Raw genomic sequence first — 18,224 nt, 5'->3', positions numbered from 1 at the left:
ATATTGTCGATTTTTATTAACAAGAGATCTGTATGAACTAGAGAGAGCATGCCATCACTGATTCTGTAGGATGCTTCATATTTGTCCACTTCGCCATTTGTTACCACTTATATGGTCACCAGTTGAATGTCATCACCCGCAACGACAGCAGATGCACAAACACACTATTATCCACAGTAATGGCAGGTTCTTCATTATTATTAATACATTTAGCCTACGTCCACCTTGTTTTATACTTTGAAAAAGGAACAGACATCTTACAAACTCATTGTCACGTATACTGATTGAACCCTCTCTAGAAAATGTTCCAGGCTTGTCCCAATTGTTTAAGGAGATAAATTCCATAATGAACGCCTATATTTAGGAACATAACGTTTACGTAAATGTTGCCTTTTATTTTAATTTGCAAATAAACTTGTTATGATTCCTCAGAATTATGATTTCTTCATACCTATGTAATTCTAGAGAGAAACAGTAGCCTAGGTCTTTATCACTTTAATATGGAGGGGAATTGCCTCTCCATAACCCTCCCCCCGTATCTCTGCCTATGGGTTAGGACTACAGATTTATTTGTTGGTTGATTGAGTGGTTGATGTTACTTATTCATTAAGAGAATCGAAGTAAAAAGGTAAAGATATCCCCTTTACACGCCTTGAAGGTGCTAAGGAAAGCTGCTTGTTTTCATGACTTCAGGCCTAGTATGAGGTAGTGTGGGTGGTATCAAGTTCCGACCGCCATTTAAACCCAGGGAAAAACCCAGTATTCAATCCAATATACGACTGAGTGAACCTCAGGGCCGTTCTGGAAGTTGTGGCAACGAGAGAAATCCCGCCACCTGAAATTGAATCCGGGTCTTTCCAATCCGTAGCTAGTTGCTCTACTAACTTAGCTACCCGACCGCCAAGAAAATAAAAGTTTTGGTAAAATAGGATATTTTGTTTCGCATATTTATCATGAAAAGTTTTATACTTTACTTAACAATCTTTAAGTAACAAAACGAATATACCGGTAGTTGGTAATTAATTGGTCTAGATGTCTTGTCAAGTAGCCTCATCTACCGTGGCAGTTCAGGTTAATTCACTTATAAACCCCTGTGAATTTCTAAGATAGGCGTCATAGATTCATTCTTTCCAGAGTAACAAAATTCTCTTTAAATGCAAATACAGTAGCATAAGAGATCAATGAAAAATAACGAACTTTTCCTTTTACGTCTTTTGAAGATTTTTGTCTGGAATACAAACCTGACTTGGGTATTCTCCTCCATTTACGGGAGAACCGTTGACAGTTCTGTGGGATTTAGAATCCGAATTTGCATTGACGGCGACACCTGTAAAGACATAACATTTTCAAAAAAGAAAAAAATTAACGTGGCCTTTAGGACAAATAATAAACTTAATAACATCATTCCAAACAACTTAAAAAATCATAACACATTTTCAAATAGTGGGATTTATCTATTACATTGTAAAAACTGCCCTACTAAATATGTAGGACAAACCAAGAGAAATTTCCGCACACGCTATAGGAAACATGTTGCTGATATCAAACATAATAGAAGTAAGTCCAAGTTTGCTACACTCCTAATCAATCACAACCATGAACTTACAAGTATAGATGACACTCTCCAGGTTTTAAAGACAGTTAATAATAATAAGTACATGAATGCCGCAGAGGAGTATTACATAGCTACCCATTCTAATAATAATAATAATAATAATAATAATAATAATAATAATAATAATAATAATAATAATACCCATTTACTCAATGAACAATATCCTAATTTAAATAACCCGCTCTTCAAAATTGTACAGAAATAATTCCGGTTTATCCACTAGGTTTGCCAGGTACATATTTTTCTTTATTTGCTACAGCTCTCTGTAAAGCTCAGTCGTATTGCTGCATCATTGGAATCAGGTCAACCTCTCCTCAACTATCTTGTAAGTACTTTTAATCACGCCTTCAAAATTAATATTCTTTTCTTAGTTCTCAATTTAATAAATTCTCTTACGTTACCCCATTATACTTTTACAGGGCTTTGATTTCATACGCCCATAAAACAGCAGCACGAGCGATCTACATTCTGTAGCATGTTTCGTTATTTTGGGAACTGCATCTGCCTGTATTTGAAGATTGTTATGATTTACTCTACTTCTTTGTACATTTACCAATTAGTACAGTGTTAATTGCCTATACTATGTTCTTCATCGTGTTATTTTCATGCTACATGTAATAATTTTTAATGGAATATGTTCTAACTGCCTACCATAGTGGTTTTTAAATTTTCAACGATTGTTTTAATCTGAATATTTTTAAGTGTTCATCATGTGTTATTGTGTTCTCCTTTAATATGACCTGAAGATGCCATTGTTATGGCGAAAACGTTTGTCAAAAACTTTTATATACCATTTCATGTAATATTGTAATGGTTCAACGTGTGTACTATTGATAAGTAATTTGACTGTAATAAACCTACACATATTTGATAATTAATGGATATGTTACTCAGGCTATGTGGAAGAGTGCTCCATTCAGGTTAGTCTTATTGTGATCAATTTAAATAATAGAAGGCAGTGTCGATTTCTGATTTGTTGCACTTTGCGCAATCATCACTTCCTTTCAGTTGAATTGTGAGTGAATTGTTATTTCTCGTAATAGCATTTAAATTAGTTCTCTCTGAACAACGATTCTTTTAACAGCGGAAGAGCTTTCGTTTCCCTGCAATCCAGCGATATGTAGCAATATCTCAGCCATCTAGCAGACGACTGGAATTCTCATTCGTTTTTCGTCCGCGCGCATTAACATAACAATTTCATAAACGGAACCGTTAAGGTGTACATTGCAAATGGTGGTGGCAGTCGACATGCATCCTAATAACAGCTGTACAGCTGTCAAAAGAAAAAGTAGCCGCTCTCCTGAAACAAAGTTCCCTTCGGGTATCTTCGCTACAATTCGGAGACAGGCGATGTTACATGTTGTTGGACCACGTTGCCTGATATCTATAGTTATAATTGAAGTATTCTGTGTGTTATTCGATAGCGTAATGGTAGCGTTCAGGCCTGTTATTCATGAGGTCCTGCATTCGACTACAACCTCGTGCTTTTTATGTTCTTTTTTGTTCTGTTTTTGAGAGAGACAAACTATATATAATGGCTCCTTTCTCTTTTAAGATTATTTTAGTAATTAACACCATGTTCATTAATATATTATGCCATGACTTTATCATTATGATATTGTGGCTGCGAATGGAAAGAAAAAAGATTTTATTCTCAATAAAAATATCTCTCGTGGCATAAACAAAACAAATTTACTGGCGTCGGCCTTAAAATATTCATACAATTAAGCGTTCAAAAAAGAAAACAAAAAGCCACAATTCAATATTTAGTCTATCTTCCTCTTATCTCGATCATCTTGCAGTCGAGTGGGCATGGAATTGACTAGTCTTTGCAAATAGCGACTGTTCTTAGACACGATATTCCAGGCATTCTGAACATACATACATAAGTGTTCTGTCCATGGGCACGTCTTTCATTGCAAACCCAGCAATCTCCAATCTTTCCTATTTTCTGCCTTCCCCTTAGTCTCCGCATATGATACACATATCCTAATGTCGCCTATTATTCTTTTCAACCAGAGACCCAACCAATTCCTTTTTCTCTTTCTAATCAGTTTCAGCATCATTCTTTCTTCACTCACTTTTTCAAACACAATTTTATTTCTTATTCTGTCTGTCCACTTCACACGCACCGTTCTTCTCCACATCCACATTTCAAATGCTTCAATTCGTTTCTCTTCATTTCGTCGTAATGTCCATGTTCCTTCCCCATACAATGCCACACTCCACACAAAGCACTTCACTAATCTCTTCCTTAGTTCTTTTTCCAGAGGTCCGCAGAAGATCCTTTTTATTTTTCTAAAAAAAGCTTCCTTTGTTGATGTTTGCAGTTTTTCTTGGGAAGGATAGGCCTAAATGCAGTAACATCCCGTTGCTTTCCGCACACCACTATCTCTTTCGCATCTTATTAAATTCCAGGGGGCCCAAGCGTGGAGATGAGGAGAGTGGATTTGACTAATTGGGCCCTCCGGACTTCACCGAAAGTCACGGCAAGGGTTAAATATTGATTCTATCAGGATGTTTGACCCGATCAGAGACCGGGAAATCTCAATTAGCCTTTGCCCCCCGCATCCTGGACTAGCTTCTACGAATCATCAGAAAATCTTAGAGTGTGATTGGGCCAATTTTTCCGAAAATGTTTCCACACTTTTGCCCTCGTAGCTCAGCGGACGAACGTCGAAATTTAGATGTCAACGTCTCAGGTTCAATTCCTCGTTACTCCTTTTCATTTTATTGTGGTTCAAGATAGTATAATGTAACAATACAAGAAGAAAAACTAATACCAGTATTATGCAACTGGATTTTTCCAAACCTAATATTAAATTTATGTTATTTATATCGCTAAAGAACGATTACAATATAAATAACTCGAATATTATTTATACAGTATCACTAAAGAACGATAACAGAATATAAATGATAAATATCGGTTTGTTTAATTAATATAAGATATTATATAATACGTATTTAATTATCTAAATAAAATAACTTATTTTACAAAGAAAGATGGTTATTTGTGTTATAATAATTACTTACATAAAATACAGATTATTTATATTGCGAAAGAACAATAATAATATAAATAACTTGAATATTATTTTATAATGCTAATGAAGGAAACGGAATATAATGATAACTTGAATATTATTTATATCGCTAAAGAACGATAACAGAATATAAAAAGCGTGAATATTATTCATATCGGAATTTCACAGATTTATTACAGATGTATTTAATAAATTGTAGAAGAACAGTAATTAGTAACAGTGTCCTATTTATTCTTCTTGGAGCCAAATTTGTAACTTTTAAAAGTGTGGTTACTATGTTGAAGTGTATGTGTTGCAACGGATGCTTGATTTGTTATGTATGTGAGTCAGTTATGGGATGTTTGATGTCGTCGCAATGTCGTAATTATAGTTTGATTGTGTTTGTGTGATTACTGTGTATCAATTTATGATGTATGGTACGGAAAGCTGCATATTTGTGTTATAGAAGTGTTACGTATGTGTGTTGTTAATGTTTTTGTATGTTTCAAATTGATAACTGATATTGGTTTTGCAATCGCAATGGCTAATTTACGGATTGTTTATGTTTTGTTTACATCGCGTAAGCTAATTTAAATTTCTTTTCCATTTCTCTTTATGCTTATCTTTTTTGTGTATAAAACTATAGCCCTAACATACATATGTAAAATAGGGCTAACCTCCGTTGGAGATACAATAATAATAATTATTATTCATATCGTTATAAAACGATAACAGAATACAAATGATGACTTGAATTTTATTCATATCTCTAAAGAACGATAACAAAATATAAATAACGTGATATCCATAAAGAACGATAACTGGATATAAATGATAATTTGAATATCATTTACATCGCTAAAGAACGATTAAAAAATAAAATGAAAACTTGAAAAAGGCCCGAACCCACAACCTTTGAATCATTAAACAAGCACTCTACCGCTGGTCAACGAGGCGCAGACATGGAACACTTTCATAGTTCCGGAACTGCTTGTACAAGCACATGCATCGTGTAACATCGCCGCGACCCGAAGTGGACTTTGAAAATATTCGCTGTTCACGAGTGCGGCCACTTTTTTTTTTTGACAACTGTACATAGTTATAATTTATTCATATTAATTGCAAAAAGGGAGCCCTTTCCTCGTATTTCATGATATATTTCTTTTTGTCTGGGTTAATTCTATGTTGCATGGAATGAAGGTCGTTTTAAGAATGTAAAATTTATACAGGGAGATCATTTTATTTTTGCTTGCATTTTTATTGTACCTGCATTTCTGAATGTACTTCACTCTCACCCCTTCACTAATGTCCTTGCTCCCGTCAGACACACAAACTTACGGCCGCTGTTGCATTCGAAGTCTTCAAGCAGTGAAGTAAACACTGCAGTGTATAGTGTGTTTCATAAATATGATTGCGTTTTATATAGAAGAAAGAACCTATATTAATAATATCGTACCAAAAAATTATATTCAAGAAACGATAAATTAAATTTCAGAGAATATGCTTCAAAATGTTTTTTAATAATATGCGTACTGAATTGAAGCCTGCATTGTAATGAACGGCAACCATTTTCAGGAACTTGTTTAAAAATTCAGATTAGCTTTTTTTGAATTGAGGTGGCTAGAAGCAAAGGAATGCTAGTGACATTTGTAATAACACGAGTTAAGTGCATCCAGTGTCAGCTAAAGTATCTAAAATTTTAGTGGCAAAGGGATATTTTAATCGCATCAAACATTAAAATTTAAATAAAAATTTCACCGATTTTACGAAAGCTTAAATATTTAAACCCCATTTTCTCAAAAGTAACTTAAGTGCACTTACGGCCCTTTACTTATGACCCCCTCAATTTAAGTGCACTTTCTATATTCTATGTTAACACCCATTATTAATATGCTAAATAAAGTAGATATTACATAACGAACATAGCCGCCTGAAAAGTTGAGTTTTTGAAAAAAAAAAATGTTACTACTCTACTGTATTTTGATAAATTCCGTAAAAGTGATGATCAAACTGAAAATCGTAATATCGTATTTCCCTACAACATAAATGGATACACTACTTTTCTTTCCTCCTATACCTAGTAAAATGATTTGTTTACATATTGCACTAGTAACATCAAACTCCTGTAATGGAAGGGGGCAACAGTGTTTCCGAGTATAGCCAGGTTAATGTTAAAAATGTTGGTAAAAATAAAGTGATGTCCCTGTAGATATAAGTTAACTGCAAACCTGTTAAATTATAATTACACTTAAATGAACAGAAAGCCTATATTATCTTTTTGTGATTAAATGCACGATTAATTAGAAAATTGAGTTGAAAGTTTCAGCAGTCTGGCAACATCACCGCTAACACACCGCTCTTTCTTCTCGTAATACAGATGTAAGAGATCAACGAATTTTGGTCTGTCTGCCTTAGTGAACTATCTCCCATCTCCCTTTCTGGCTACAATGTTGCAAGCTGGTCTCATCGGTCAATGACTTAAAATTAGTGGTTTTAAATTATATTCACAAAGCCACCGGCGTAGCTCTGCCGGCTAAGGTGCTTGCCTACTGATTCGGAATTGCGCTCGGACGCTGGTTCGATTCCCGCTTGGGCTGATTATCTGGTTGGGTGTCTTCCGAGGTTGCCCCAACCGTAAGGCAAATGTCAGGTATTCTATGGTGAATCCTCGGCCTCATCTCGACAATCACCAATCTCATCGACGTTAAATAACATTGTAGTTGATACAGCGTCGTTAAATAACAAATATATATATATATATATATATATATATATATATATATATATATATATATATATATATATATATAGGATGTTTAAAAAAAACGGGGCATAATTTCAGGTATGTATTTCCCACATGTAGACTATCAAAATAGTTCATTACAACATGTGTCCGGAAATGCTTCATTTCCGAGTTATGGCCTTCACAACATTGAAATTCACCGGAACGTTTTTCTTTCCGCAGGTCGTTGTCATTACAGAAGATGTTCAAAATGTCCACCTCCTGCTTGAATACAGACCTCACATCGATGTCTCATTGACCTGCGAACACGATCCCAAACTCCAGGAGTATTGCGTATGTCCTCAGGACATGCCACAATTCGATTCCGAAGGGATTCCAAATCAGGCACCGGACACGAATAAACCAATGATTTTAAATGGTCCCACAAGTAGAAATCGAGAGGGTTCAGATCAGGTGAGCGTGGAGGCCAAGCAATTGGGCCACCTCTACCTATCCATCGATCAGGAAACCTTCGATCCAAGTACCGGCGAGCCGTACGATTGAAGCATGCAGGAGCGCCATCATGCAAGAAGTGAATGTGTTGACGATTGATCAGTGGAGTGTCTTCTAAAACATGAGGTATGGTGTTTTCCAGGAAGTTTGTGTACGCCTGCCCCGTAAGTCTGTTTACAAGTACATGGGGTCCAACTAATCGATCACCAATGATACCGGCTCACATGTTGAGGGAGAACCGCACCTGGTGATGAGATGGAACAGTTGCACATGGGTTTTCATACGCCCATACATGCTGATTGTGGAAATTCGTTATGCCATCTCGTGTGAACTGTGCTTCATCTATAAATAATACTAAGGCAGGAAAGTTCGGATTTACACCACACTGCTGCAAGAACCACTGACAGAACCTAACCCATGCAGATTAATCTGCTGGTGAGAGTACCTGGTCACGTTGCAAATGATAAGGATACAATTGATATGTACCCTTTCAACAGTCTCCAGACAGTCGTATGAGGAACATTGACTTGCAACGCTACCCTTCGTGTGCTGATAGAAGGAGTCATGTTCACAGCCTTCAGAATCTCCTCCTGTACTTCTGGAGTTGTAGATCTTGGTCGTCCCCTTCCCAAACCAGGAGAGTTAAATTTTCCATACTCGCACAGACGGTAATGGAGACGTACAAATGTCTTCCGATCTGGACATTGTCGCTGTGGGTACCTCTCCTGGTACAAACGACGAGCCAGCGCAGCATTGCCGTCCGCCTTACCGTACATGAAGTGTATCTCTGCCAGCTGTTGATTTGAATACATGTCGCACAGTCTAACGCCTACACAACACTGAATGTATAACCTTCGCCTCGGAATGAACTGTCAGAGTGCCCTCTTAATGTCTCCTTTGACGGCAAACGACCTGCGGAAAGAAAAATGTTCCTGTGAATTTCAATGTTGTGAAGGCCATAACTCGGAAATAAAGCATTTCCGGAGACATGTTGTAATGAACTATTTTGATTGTCTACATGTGGGAAATACATACCTGAAATTATGCCCCGTATTTTTTAAACACCCTGTATTTATATTCACACGAAAATCGTCCACGATATTCAAATATATCAAAGGAATAAATGATTCCTTATTAGATTTTCTATCGATATGGACAAAAACCATGATTCTATTCGCAATACCGTGCTCCAACCACGAGAAAGTCTCTGCGGGATGAAACGAAGCGGGATAATGCTGTGAATGAATGTTGATGTCATAAGATGTCATAAGGTCTCACACGTGGGTACTCGTATCTCTATTGGCTCGCTCTCACAGCACAAACAATAACATTGTTACACACATATTTATATTACCCTAGTTACAAAATTGGATCACTGTTAATATCCTGGTCTTTTAATCCCTCCATACAGGAAATAACATATGCGGAAGAGCGCATGGTTTTTAAACTGACATTATAACGATAATATTATCTATCAACTTCGCTCCAGTAGATGACGCAATAGTAAGCACATTCCTTTAACGGTTTATCTCCTGGTTGAAGAACAGTAGTTACCGAATAAGAGGCTGTTTAACATTTGTGAAAAACTTTTTTTTTTCTGAGAAACCTATGGACTTTCAGCAATATGGTATTATACTTTTATTTCGTTACATACATGAACTATTCACAGGTTTATTTTGCTGCCACTCTGTATATTTAATTTATTATTTACTCGTATATCTGGAGTTTTGTATTAGGGGATATTACATCTCTGATATTGAAGTCATATTTATCCTATAACCTGGTTTTCAATTACTGTGCTTGTTCTCTCAGGGCAGAATTCAACTTCTGTTCATAAAATCTCTAAGAGGATGTGAATTACAATTAGAAAATATCATTGTCGAATGCAAAGAAAATGGCATAAGAATAATAATAAACATATTCATCTGCAACTGAAAAATAACCGAAGTTCTACTTTTCTACCCAGTGTATGTTAATTGCAATAATAATAATAATAATAATAATAATAATAATAATAATAATAATAATAAATCAAAGAAAATCACTCCAAAGACAAATCTAAGACAGAAAGTCAGAGTAATGGAAGCACATAATTTGATATATAGTAGTGAAACTTGTGTAATTAATTAAAGCCGTAAAGCTCCTTCACAGCAATACTTAGTTACTTATGGCTTTCAGAGAACCCGGAGATTAATTGGCGGCGCCCTCCCTTAAGCCCGTCATCGGTTTCCATCCTGAGCAAGATTAATCAGTCTCTATCATCATATCCCACCTCCCTTAAATCCATTTTGATATTATCCTCCCATCTACATCTCGGCCTCCCTAAACGTCTATTTCCCCTCCGGTCTCCCAACTAATACTCTATATGCATTTCTGGATTCGCCCATACGTGCTACATGCCCTGCCCATCTCAAACGTCTGGATTCAATGTTCCTAATTATGTCAGGTGAAGAATACAATGCGTGCAGTTCTGTGTTGTGTAACTTTCTCCATTCTCCTGTAACTTCATCCTTCCTAGCCGCAAATATTTTCCTAAGAATCTTATTCTCAAAAACCCTTAATCTCTGTTCCTCTGTCAAAGTGGGAGTCCAAGTTTCATAACCATACAGAACAACCGAGAATTTAACTGTTTTATAAATTCTAACTTTCGGATTTTTTGACAGCAGACTAGATGACAAAAGCTTCTCAACCGAATAATAACAGGCATTTCCCATGTTTATTCTGCCCTTAATTTCTACCGTAGTGTCATTTGTATTTGTTACTGTTGCTGCAAGATATTTGAATTTTTCCACCTCTACAAAGGATAAGTTTCCAATTATTATATATCCATTTTGTACAATGTTCTGGTCACGAGACATAATCATATACTTTGTCTTTTCGGGATTTACTTCCAAACCTATCTCTCTACTTGCTTGAAGTAAAATTCCCGTGTTTTCCTTAATGGTTTGTGGATTTTCTCCTAACATATTCACGTCATCCGCATAGACAAGAAGCTGATGTAACCCGTTCAATTCCAAACGCTTTAAGTTATCCTGGACTTCCTTCACAGCAATACAAGTAAAATCTCTTAGATACTGTATGTCATAGACCGTTATTGAAATGACACTTTTCGTGATAAGAATATAAGAAGTGGACTAAAGATTACTGAGTAAAAGTTGTAGGAAATTACAGAGCTTTGATGCGTGTGTGTAGTAGTTGGCTCTTACTCCTTGCATTCTTCATAGAACCGGAGAGCCACCGGCACTTGTTTGCCGGTCTGAAGTTGCGCTCGGGCGTGGAATCGATCCCTGCTTGGGCTGATTACCTGGTTGGGTTTTTTTCCGATGTTTTCCCCAACCGTAAGGTGAATGCCAGGTTATCTCTGGCGAATCCTCGGCCTCATCTCGCCAAATACTATCTCGCTATCACCAATCTCATCGACGCTAAATAACCTAGTAATTGATACAGCGTCGTTAAATAAACTAAAAATATAGAACCAGAGAGCTGAGTCCCGTGTAATATGCGATATACGAGGTTTTATTTTCGAAATGAAATGTCGTTAGAACATTAATTTAAACCATTCCAGTACCGTCGTTTCGATAACCTTTGCACTTTTACAAAATTAGTTAACGACAATAGTTGAACTACACAACCGTCACGGTGGTATAGTTGCTAGAACGCTGAACTTATAATCCTGTGGACCCAGGTTCGATCCCCGATTTATAGCTTGTACTGGACAAGCCCATGGTCCAGGTAAAACAAGGGTTTTCTTCAGGAGCTCCGGTTCCCCTGTGCAATCCCAACATATCTCCGTCACCATCTCATCTCATTGCAGGTGTAGCGTAGACCGGTCTCCTATGGCGCACCCTCGGCAACGACTCTGTCGATAAATGGTCTACACAACTGGCTTCATTTTGGTGAATGATGAAAAGTTAAGTACCCACTATTAGTAAAAAAAAATTGAAGTTCATTGTACTTAGAAATTTCCATCCATCCATCCTATTCTAATTAATTCATGCTTGATTTCTCAATGTCGAGAAAATGTATATGAATAGCATGCATCAGGCTATTCGCTTGAAAACAATTATTGAGACTGTTGAGAATACAGGCTGAAACAATATAATGTATGGCGATTACTTTCACGTGTTATTATTGAATTAAGTTTATAAATTCCTAGTTGACTAGTTTCAGCTTGGGGGCTATCTTCAGAACTGGTGAGATCTTTGCTTGTTCCAGGATCTTAATTTGGTTTCCTGGTGGTGCGTTTGTATTGTGTAGTGTGAAGTCAAATAGAGTGTGTGTTCTGAAATTCATGTGTTGATGAGGACTTGTTGTGGGTGTGTTTTTGTGTATCTGTATATTTCGTATTGTTCTACTGTGTTTAGTTTCTGGTTTTTCTGTTGGAGATATAGAATTTCCAAGTCTGTGTCTATGTTGCTGTAGATGTGGTTGGCGTTTGTGATGTGTTCTGCGTATGTGGAAGTGTTGTGTGATTTGGTTATGGCTGTGATTTGTTCTTGTGTAACGTTTTTAAAATGATCTGCCTGTCTGTCCAGTGTAGAATTTCTTGAATGAAGATGCGAACTTGTGTGTTTTGATTTTCGTATGCTAGAGTGATGATTTTTTTTTTGTGTTCAATAAATTAAACTACAACACCGCACACCGAACACAAAACACTCTACAAAAGCATCTCAACACACAAACAAATACAACCTAACAGGTGTATACAAACTCAGGTGCAATAACTGCAACAATTTCTACATCACTTCAAACACGTTACAAAGAACACATTACAGCCTTAAAACCAAATCACACAACACTTCCACATACGCAGAATACATACAAACGCCAATCACACGTACAGCAACATAGACACAGACATGGAAATTCTACATATTACAACCGAAAAATCTGAAACTAAACACACAAGAGCAATACACAAAAAACACCCACAACAAATCCTCAACACATAAATGAATTTCAGAACACATACACCATTTGTTCCCACACTAATCAACACAAGCGCACCCCCGGCAAACCAAAGGAAGACAACGAAAGACGCAAGGACCCCACCAGTTCTGAAGATGGCTCCCAAGCTGAAACTAGTCAACTAGGTATTTATAAACTTAGTTGAATATTAACACGTTAAAGTGATCATCATATATTATATTCCTAAGTTATATAGTGTTTAAAGTTGTGTAATAAAGATGTATATGAAATAATATTTTCAAATAGTGCCATATTAAAACATGTCTGATTTTAAAATTCCAATTTATCAGAATTTCTTATATGAATGAATGAAGTGAAAAGCACTTAGGTAGGCCTACTACGCAGTGGTTTAATGCAAAATCACGTTCCGCACAGAACCAAATTCCTCAGAACCACTTCCTAGCATATGATTAAAGAAAATACATGTACAAATGTATGCAGTAAAAGTTTTGAATATACTGTTGAAGAGCTTTAAGTAGTCTCTGGTTCGATAGCAGATGATATGCGGGTTTATTTTCATTTTAAAATTTTTTCTGATGTTTCTCTTAAATGTTTTTTGATGGAATATTTTCAAGTTAGAATTCGTTATTAGCCACAATATTTATGTAAAACGCCTATATCTATCCTTACAGTATAAAAAACATTGTTATCGTTTGTAATAATAGATATCTAATGTTTTCAAATCTATACAGGTCCAATCGCAAAGAACAAGTTGTTTGTTCTAGAAAACGACGGCTTGATTGTGAATGAAGCCGGAACAGATTGCTGATACAATACTTGTGATATCGATGTTGATAAAATTGGTTACGTTGTTAATCACATCGCTGATATCATCACTTATCGGTAGTTTAGATTGTGTTAGCTTCTTTCTAAAGGAAATCTGATATTAGGTTCAACTATAATAATGAATGAGTAATTGCAGAAAGGGGATAAGTCAGGAAAAACGCGAAAATGAGTTAAGAGTGCCATTGCTTTCTCCAGACCTAGACACACATCTCCATACAGAAATGGGACAAATTTGCTCATTCTCAACGCAAAGCAGAGTACCATAAGCAGCGCAATCATTGCAGAAAATGGACAAGTCAGTGACTTAACTTCTTTCTGCACTGACTGACGACGTGACGCAACTGAGTGCCGCGGATCTAATAAGTTACGCGGCCATCAGCTGATAAGGAAAATGACAGATAAGTCAGAAGTAGTAAGTGACCTAGGGGAAGAAAACTGTGCTATTAGTGGTAAACGTAAACGCAATGAAATTAACTACCGCAGAAATGTAAATAAGAAAAATAAACTGAAGGCAATGGAACGTCAATTCCATTGGAAAGTCTGTAGCAGCCCGTACGAAAGAAGAACAATGTGGGTAAGAAACTACTCGTTGTTTGATGAAAGAGTAATGGAACGGAGAATATCTGCATGGAAATATCATATGTACTTCGGTACATTATAATAATATATATAATATACTCATTGTTTGTTTAGACACAACTTTGGGTCATCAATTTTCAACATTCACAATTTCAAAGACCATACGGCGCACTTCTATTCCTATCATGAAGGGTATAGGCCACAATCTTCAAATGAAATGTGTTCCTTCTGATCTATATTGAAAATAATGACCTTCTTCAGAAAAGGAGTTGTATCTTTTCTCTGATAACTGTGGAGGGCAAAATAAGAATCATACCTTAATTCGATTGTTGCTTGCACTGACCCAAATGGGGAGATTTAACAAAATCACTCATTATTTTCCACAACGAGGCCCTTCATTTCTTCCCTGTGACCGCAACTTTGGGGTAGTGAAGCACAAACTAAGGAAGACAGACAGGGTATATGTGCCAGACCAATACAATACCTTTATCCACCAGGCAAACACAAACAACATATTTTCTGTAGAAGCAGTTACTACTGATGATATTTTGAATTATAAATACTGGTGGCCAGAGTATTACAAGAAAACCACCTGCTCATTAGACACACTGAGGAAGAAAGAGAAAGATAAGAATATGTTTTCTTCAGCACAATTCAGTGAATTTGTTTACTCTAAAGATGATCCAGGATGTGTGACTGCCAGTTTGTTCATTGGTAGTGAAATGAGGAAACACAGATTCTGTATGAAAAAACCAGGTTCTGGACGCATAGTAATGCCTACAAAAAGCATACAAATGGAACATTCCCATTAATACGAAAAAAAACTTGGAGACGTATCGAAAGTGAGGCAATACATTCCATTGGAACACACTTTCTTTTACGAAGAGATCCTGAACTGGCCATCTTGTGACAAGGAATCTACAGACGACGTGGCTTCCAACGTCTAACAATACACTCTATAACAATTGAAACAAATGATTTTGTGTAGTACTTTAGTGTATTTTATGGTGCTCTCCTATATGCAGTTTTTAAGTATTAGTTTAAAAGTAGAGTTTTGATTTAAAACTGTGATATAAAATTACATATTGGTTCATTTCTGTAGTAGGAATAATGATTAAAATGAAAAAAATAATTATGTAAATGGTGACAGTAATGTATTAATTACACACAAAAACATCGTTATCATTGTAATTTAATTATTAACATTTAGTTTGTTTTCAAATATTACATTAACCCCAAAATTGTAAATTATATATATATATATATATATATATATATATATATATATATATATATATATATATATATATATATAAACAATTCCTTGCAGAAAGAAGATAAGTCATGGTTCGATTAAACAACTTTAAACAAAAGTGTTTGAGATGTCAGATGTCTAATATGATGTATTATACTTCACTATTCATAAACAAAGTAAGAAAAAATATGTTCAGCGTAACACTTAAAATAGCCTACTTAGAAAGTATAACAGTTTTTTAAAAAGAGAAACATGGATAATAATCATTCCACAACAATATTTAATACTGAAATTCCTTTATAGTACGTAACTCCTTTATTCTCATATATTTTCAGTAAATATTAATTTTGAGCGTAGTGATTCAGCTGTCCATACCGGCTTCGAATCTATTCGAGTCCAGAGTGTAAAAAGCATTTATTTAAGGAGTAATTATTCCTATTTCTTTTACCTATATTCTACAATTTCATTATATTTACCTTGTCTAACCAACTCTGAACGACATCTGCTCTTACAATGATAAAAATATCCACTCACCCAGAAAACAAGCCAACAAGATTGTAGATACTTGGGTCATGTTGACCTTCACTACGGAAAGAAATCACTAATGAAGTTTGCGAGTCAATAGAATGATGCAGTTTAGTGGTTTAGTATTGAGTTTAATCTTAATTTTATCATTGGATTAATACCATTGCATTATATAGATAACGGATATGGATAGAATTGTAATGTACAATGTCTGTCAAATAATTCAAAGAATTGCGAAGTTATCAGTGATAGGCATTAACTATGTGTCATGCTGTGTAACGTGAACGTAATCCTAGGACGATCGGGAGATGTGTTATAAAGTCGAAACGCATAACTAGCTTTGCATGAATTGGAGGAGGAACATTGAGAAGGTAGTGGAAAAGCATACTTGCAAGGGAAATAATTCGGGCTAATGAAAAAGAGTCCATATGAGCTCCAAGCCTGTTGAAGGAATTGGTTAATAACGGAGAAAAAATTCGCTCTGGCATCGAGGATCGAACGCAGGACCTCCAGTTGTACGTACTGGGTGTTCTACCACTGAGCTACGCCGAGGCTCAATCCACAACACCGGATCGAATCTTTCTCCTTTGATCCCCCCCCCTTTGTGGCCTTACTCCATGTTCGATATACCTATAATATATCATCATACAAGGAGCGCAGTCATAAGAGTGACTTGTGCGGCCACGACTCCACAGTTTATGCACTGTTAGACGAATTATTTATGTGAATATTATTAATTTTTTATTCCGGGTAGCTGAGCGATTTTTTTCCTCCGTTATAAACCAATAATAACCATAACAGATAATTCTGTAGGACCAAAAAATTAATAATATTAATAATATTTTAAGAGGAAAAGCCGAAAATAGAAGTAACCTAATAGCTACCACATGAGGGTGAGACAGAGGCACGAGAGAACAGCAGCAAGCAGAATTGCAGAAGATGTTGAAATCCTGGTCAGGGAGTGGGGATATGGTGTCAGCAGGCATGACAAGAGAAGGGATCCGAGTCCTTGCGGTGTGCGAGTGACATTCCAGTAAGCTCGCTTGGAAGCACTCAAAACGACACCAGAAAACCAAGGAACCGGTTTGGAAAATGCCGAAATTAATGTGGTGTGGAGTAAGACGTAGGCCCATTTATTTTCAGAATTCTGCGGATGTAATGCCTGGTACTGCGTTGAAGTTTTAATAGTGTATGTAGTTAGTTGGGATTAGTACTGCAACTGTTATGAGTACCTAACGTTTGACATTTTTAACCGTAATGTATCTAGGGAAGGAATTGAATCTGTTTGCTTCTCACTAACCGAAGTATGAAAATAAATTACTGTGATTTTGTGATAAATTAATGTGACTATTGTGATATCGATTTCGAAACTTTTCGCGGAAATCTAAGTTTTTAGTAGACTGCTTCTTATACCGAAAAAGTGTATTTGGACATTAAGTATCCGTTCTTCCGTCTGTTCGTTTGTTTATAGCAGTTATGGGGAACTCTTATTGTAAACAGAGCAGTCAGCATGAGTACCTGCATACAACAGGAACTAAGGTAACGGGAGAAGCTAAGCTCTCAGAGGTATAATATAATATAGGAATAGTTATTTTATATGTTCAGTCGAAATGACTTATCAGTATTTAAAAACAACAAATATTTATAAATATAAATAATTAATTGAAGTTAAAAGATTTAATGCTAACGTTTTCACCTATTTAACATCTTCAGGCACATATTCAAACTATCTCATGTGGTAGGCTACATTAAAGTTACAGTGATTGAAATAGCTATTAAATATATATATACATAGAAAATCTTAAAATAAACATTTTTAAACCGTATATACAAATTAAATAAATAATAAACTAATAAACAACAGTTGAGTTAATTATTGTTTTAATTAATTTATTTGGGTGATGATTAAAACCAAATAAATTTTCATATCTAGTTCAATTTTTTAACAATAATTAAAACTACTATAAAAACACAAAAAGTTAAAAATTATGGACATTAAAACAGGTTTAAATTATATAAATGTTACTTTGTGTTTAAGATTAATTACTTCTGAATGTATCTTATTAATGTATTGCCTCAGAGAGGCTGATCCCTGTTCCTGCTCTACAGTGATTTTACTTAAACTGTAGTACAGATTTTCTTCATATTCAGTAGGTCTACATACAAATGGATTTATTCGGAAATGGAGCACCTGGAATAGAGCGTTCCTCTGGGGTCTGAACGCATTCATACATG

At 35.7% G+C, this 18,224-nt stretch overlaps 1 protein-coding gene across 4 annotated transcripts in view; it reads right to left on the bottom strand.

Annotated features, from left to right (window-relative positions):
* LOC138715342 (mite allergen Der p 3-like) overlaps positions 1-16,149 on the bottom strand; it is a 126,736-nt gene extending 110,587 nt beyond the window's left edge. For 2 of the 4 annotated variants that reach the window (XM_069848157.1, XM_069848158.1), the window contains exons 1-2: positions 15,999-16,149; positions 1,242-1,327 (exon numbers count right to left, since the gene is read on the bottom strand). In XM_069848157.1, the coding sequence (XP_069704258.1) occupies positions 1,242-1,327; positions 15,999-16,038 (126 nt within the window). In that variant the 5' untranslated portion in view covers positions 16,039-16,149. Of the gene's footprint in view, positions 1-1,241; positions 1,328-15,940 lie in introns of all 4 variants that reach the window. The other 2 variants (XM_069848159.1, XM_069848161.1) reach the window with 2 other exon arrangements.
* Between the last annotated feature and the right edge of the window lie 2,075 nt (positions 16,150-18,224).

The sequence above is a fragment of the Periplaneta americana genome, chromosome 15 (assembly GCF_040183065.1).
Source record: "Periplaneta americana isolate PAMFEO1 chromosome 15, P.americana_PAMFEO1_priV1, whole genome shotgun sequence".
NCBI classification, from domain to species: domain Eukaryota; kingdom Metazoa; phylum Arthropoda; class Insecta; order Blattodea; family Blattidae; genus Periplaneta; species Periplaneta americana.
Note: the sequence above shows the minus strand (reverse complement) of the source record. Positions and strands in the feature narration are given on the sequence as shown.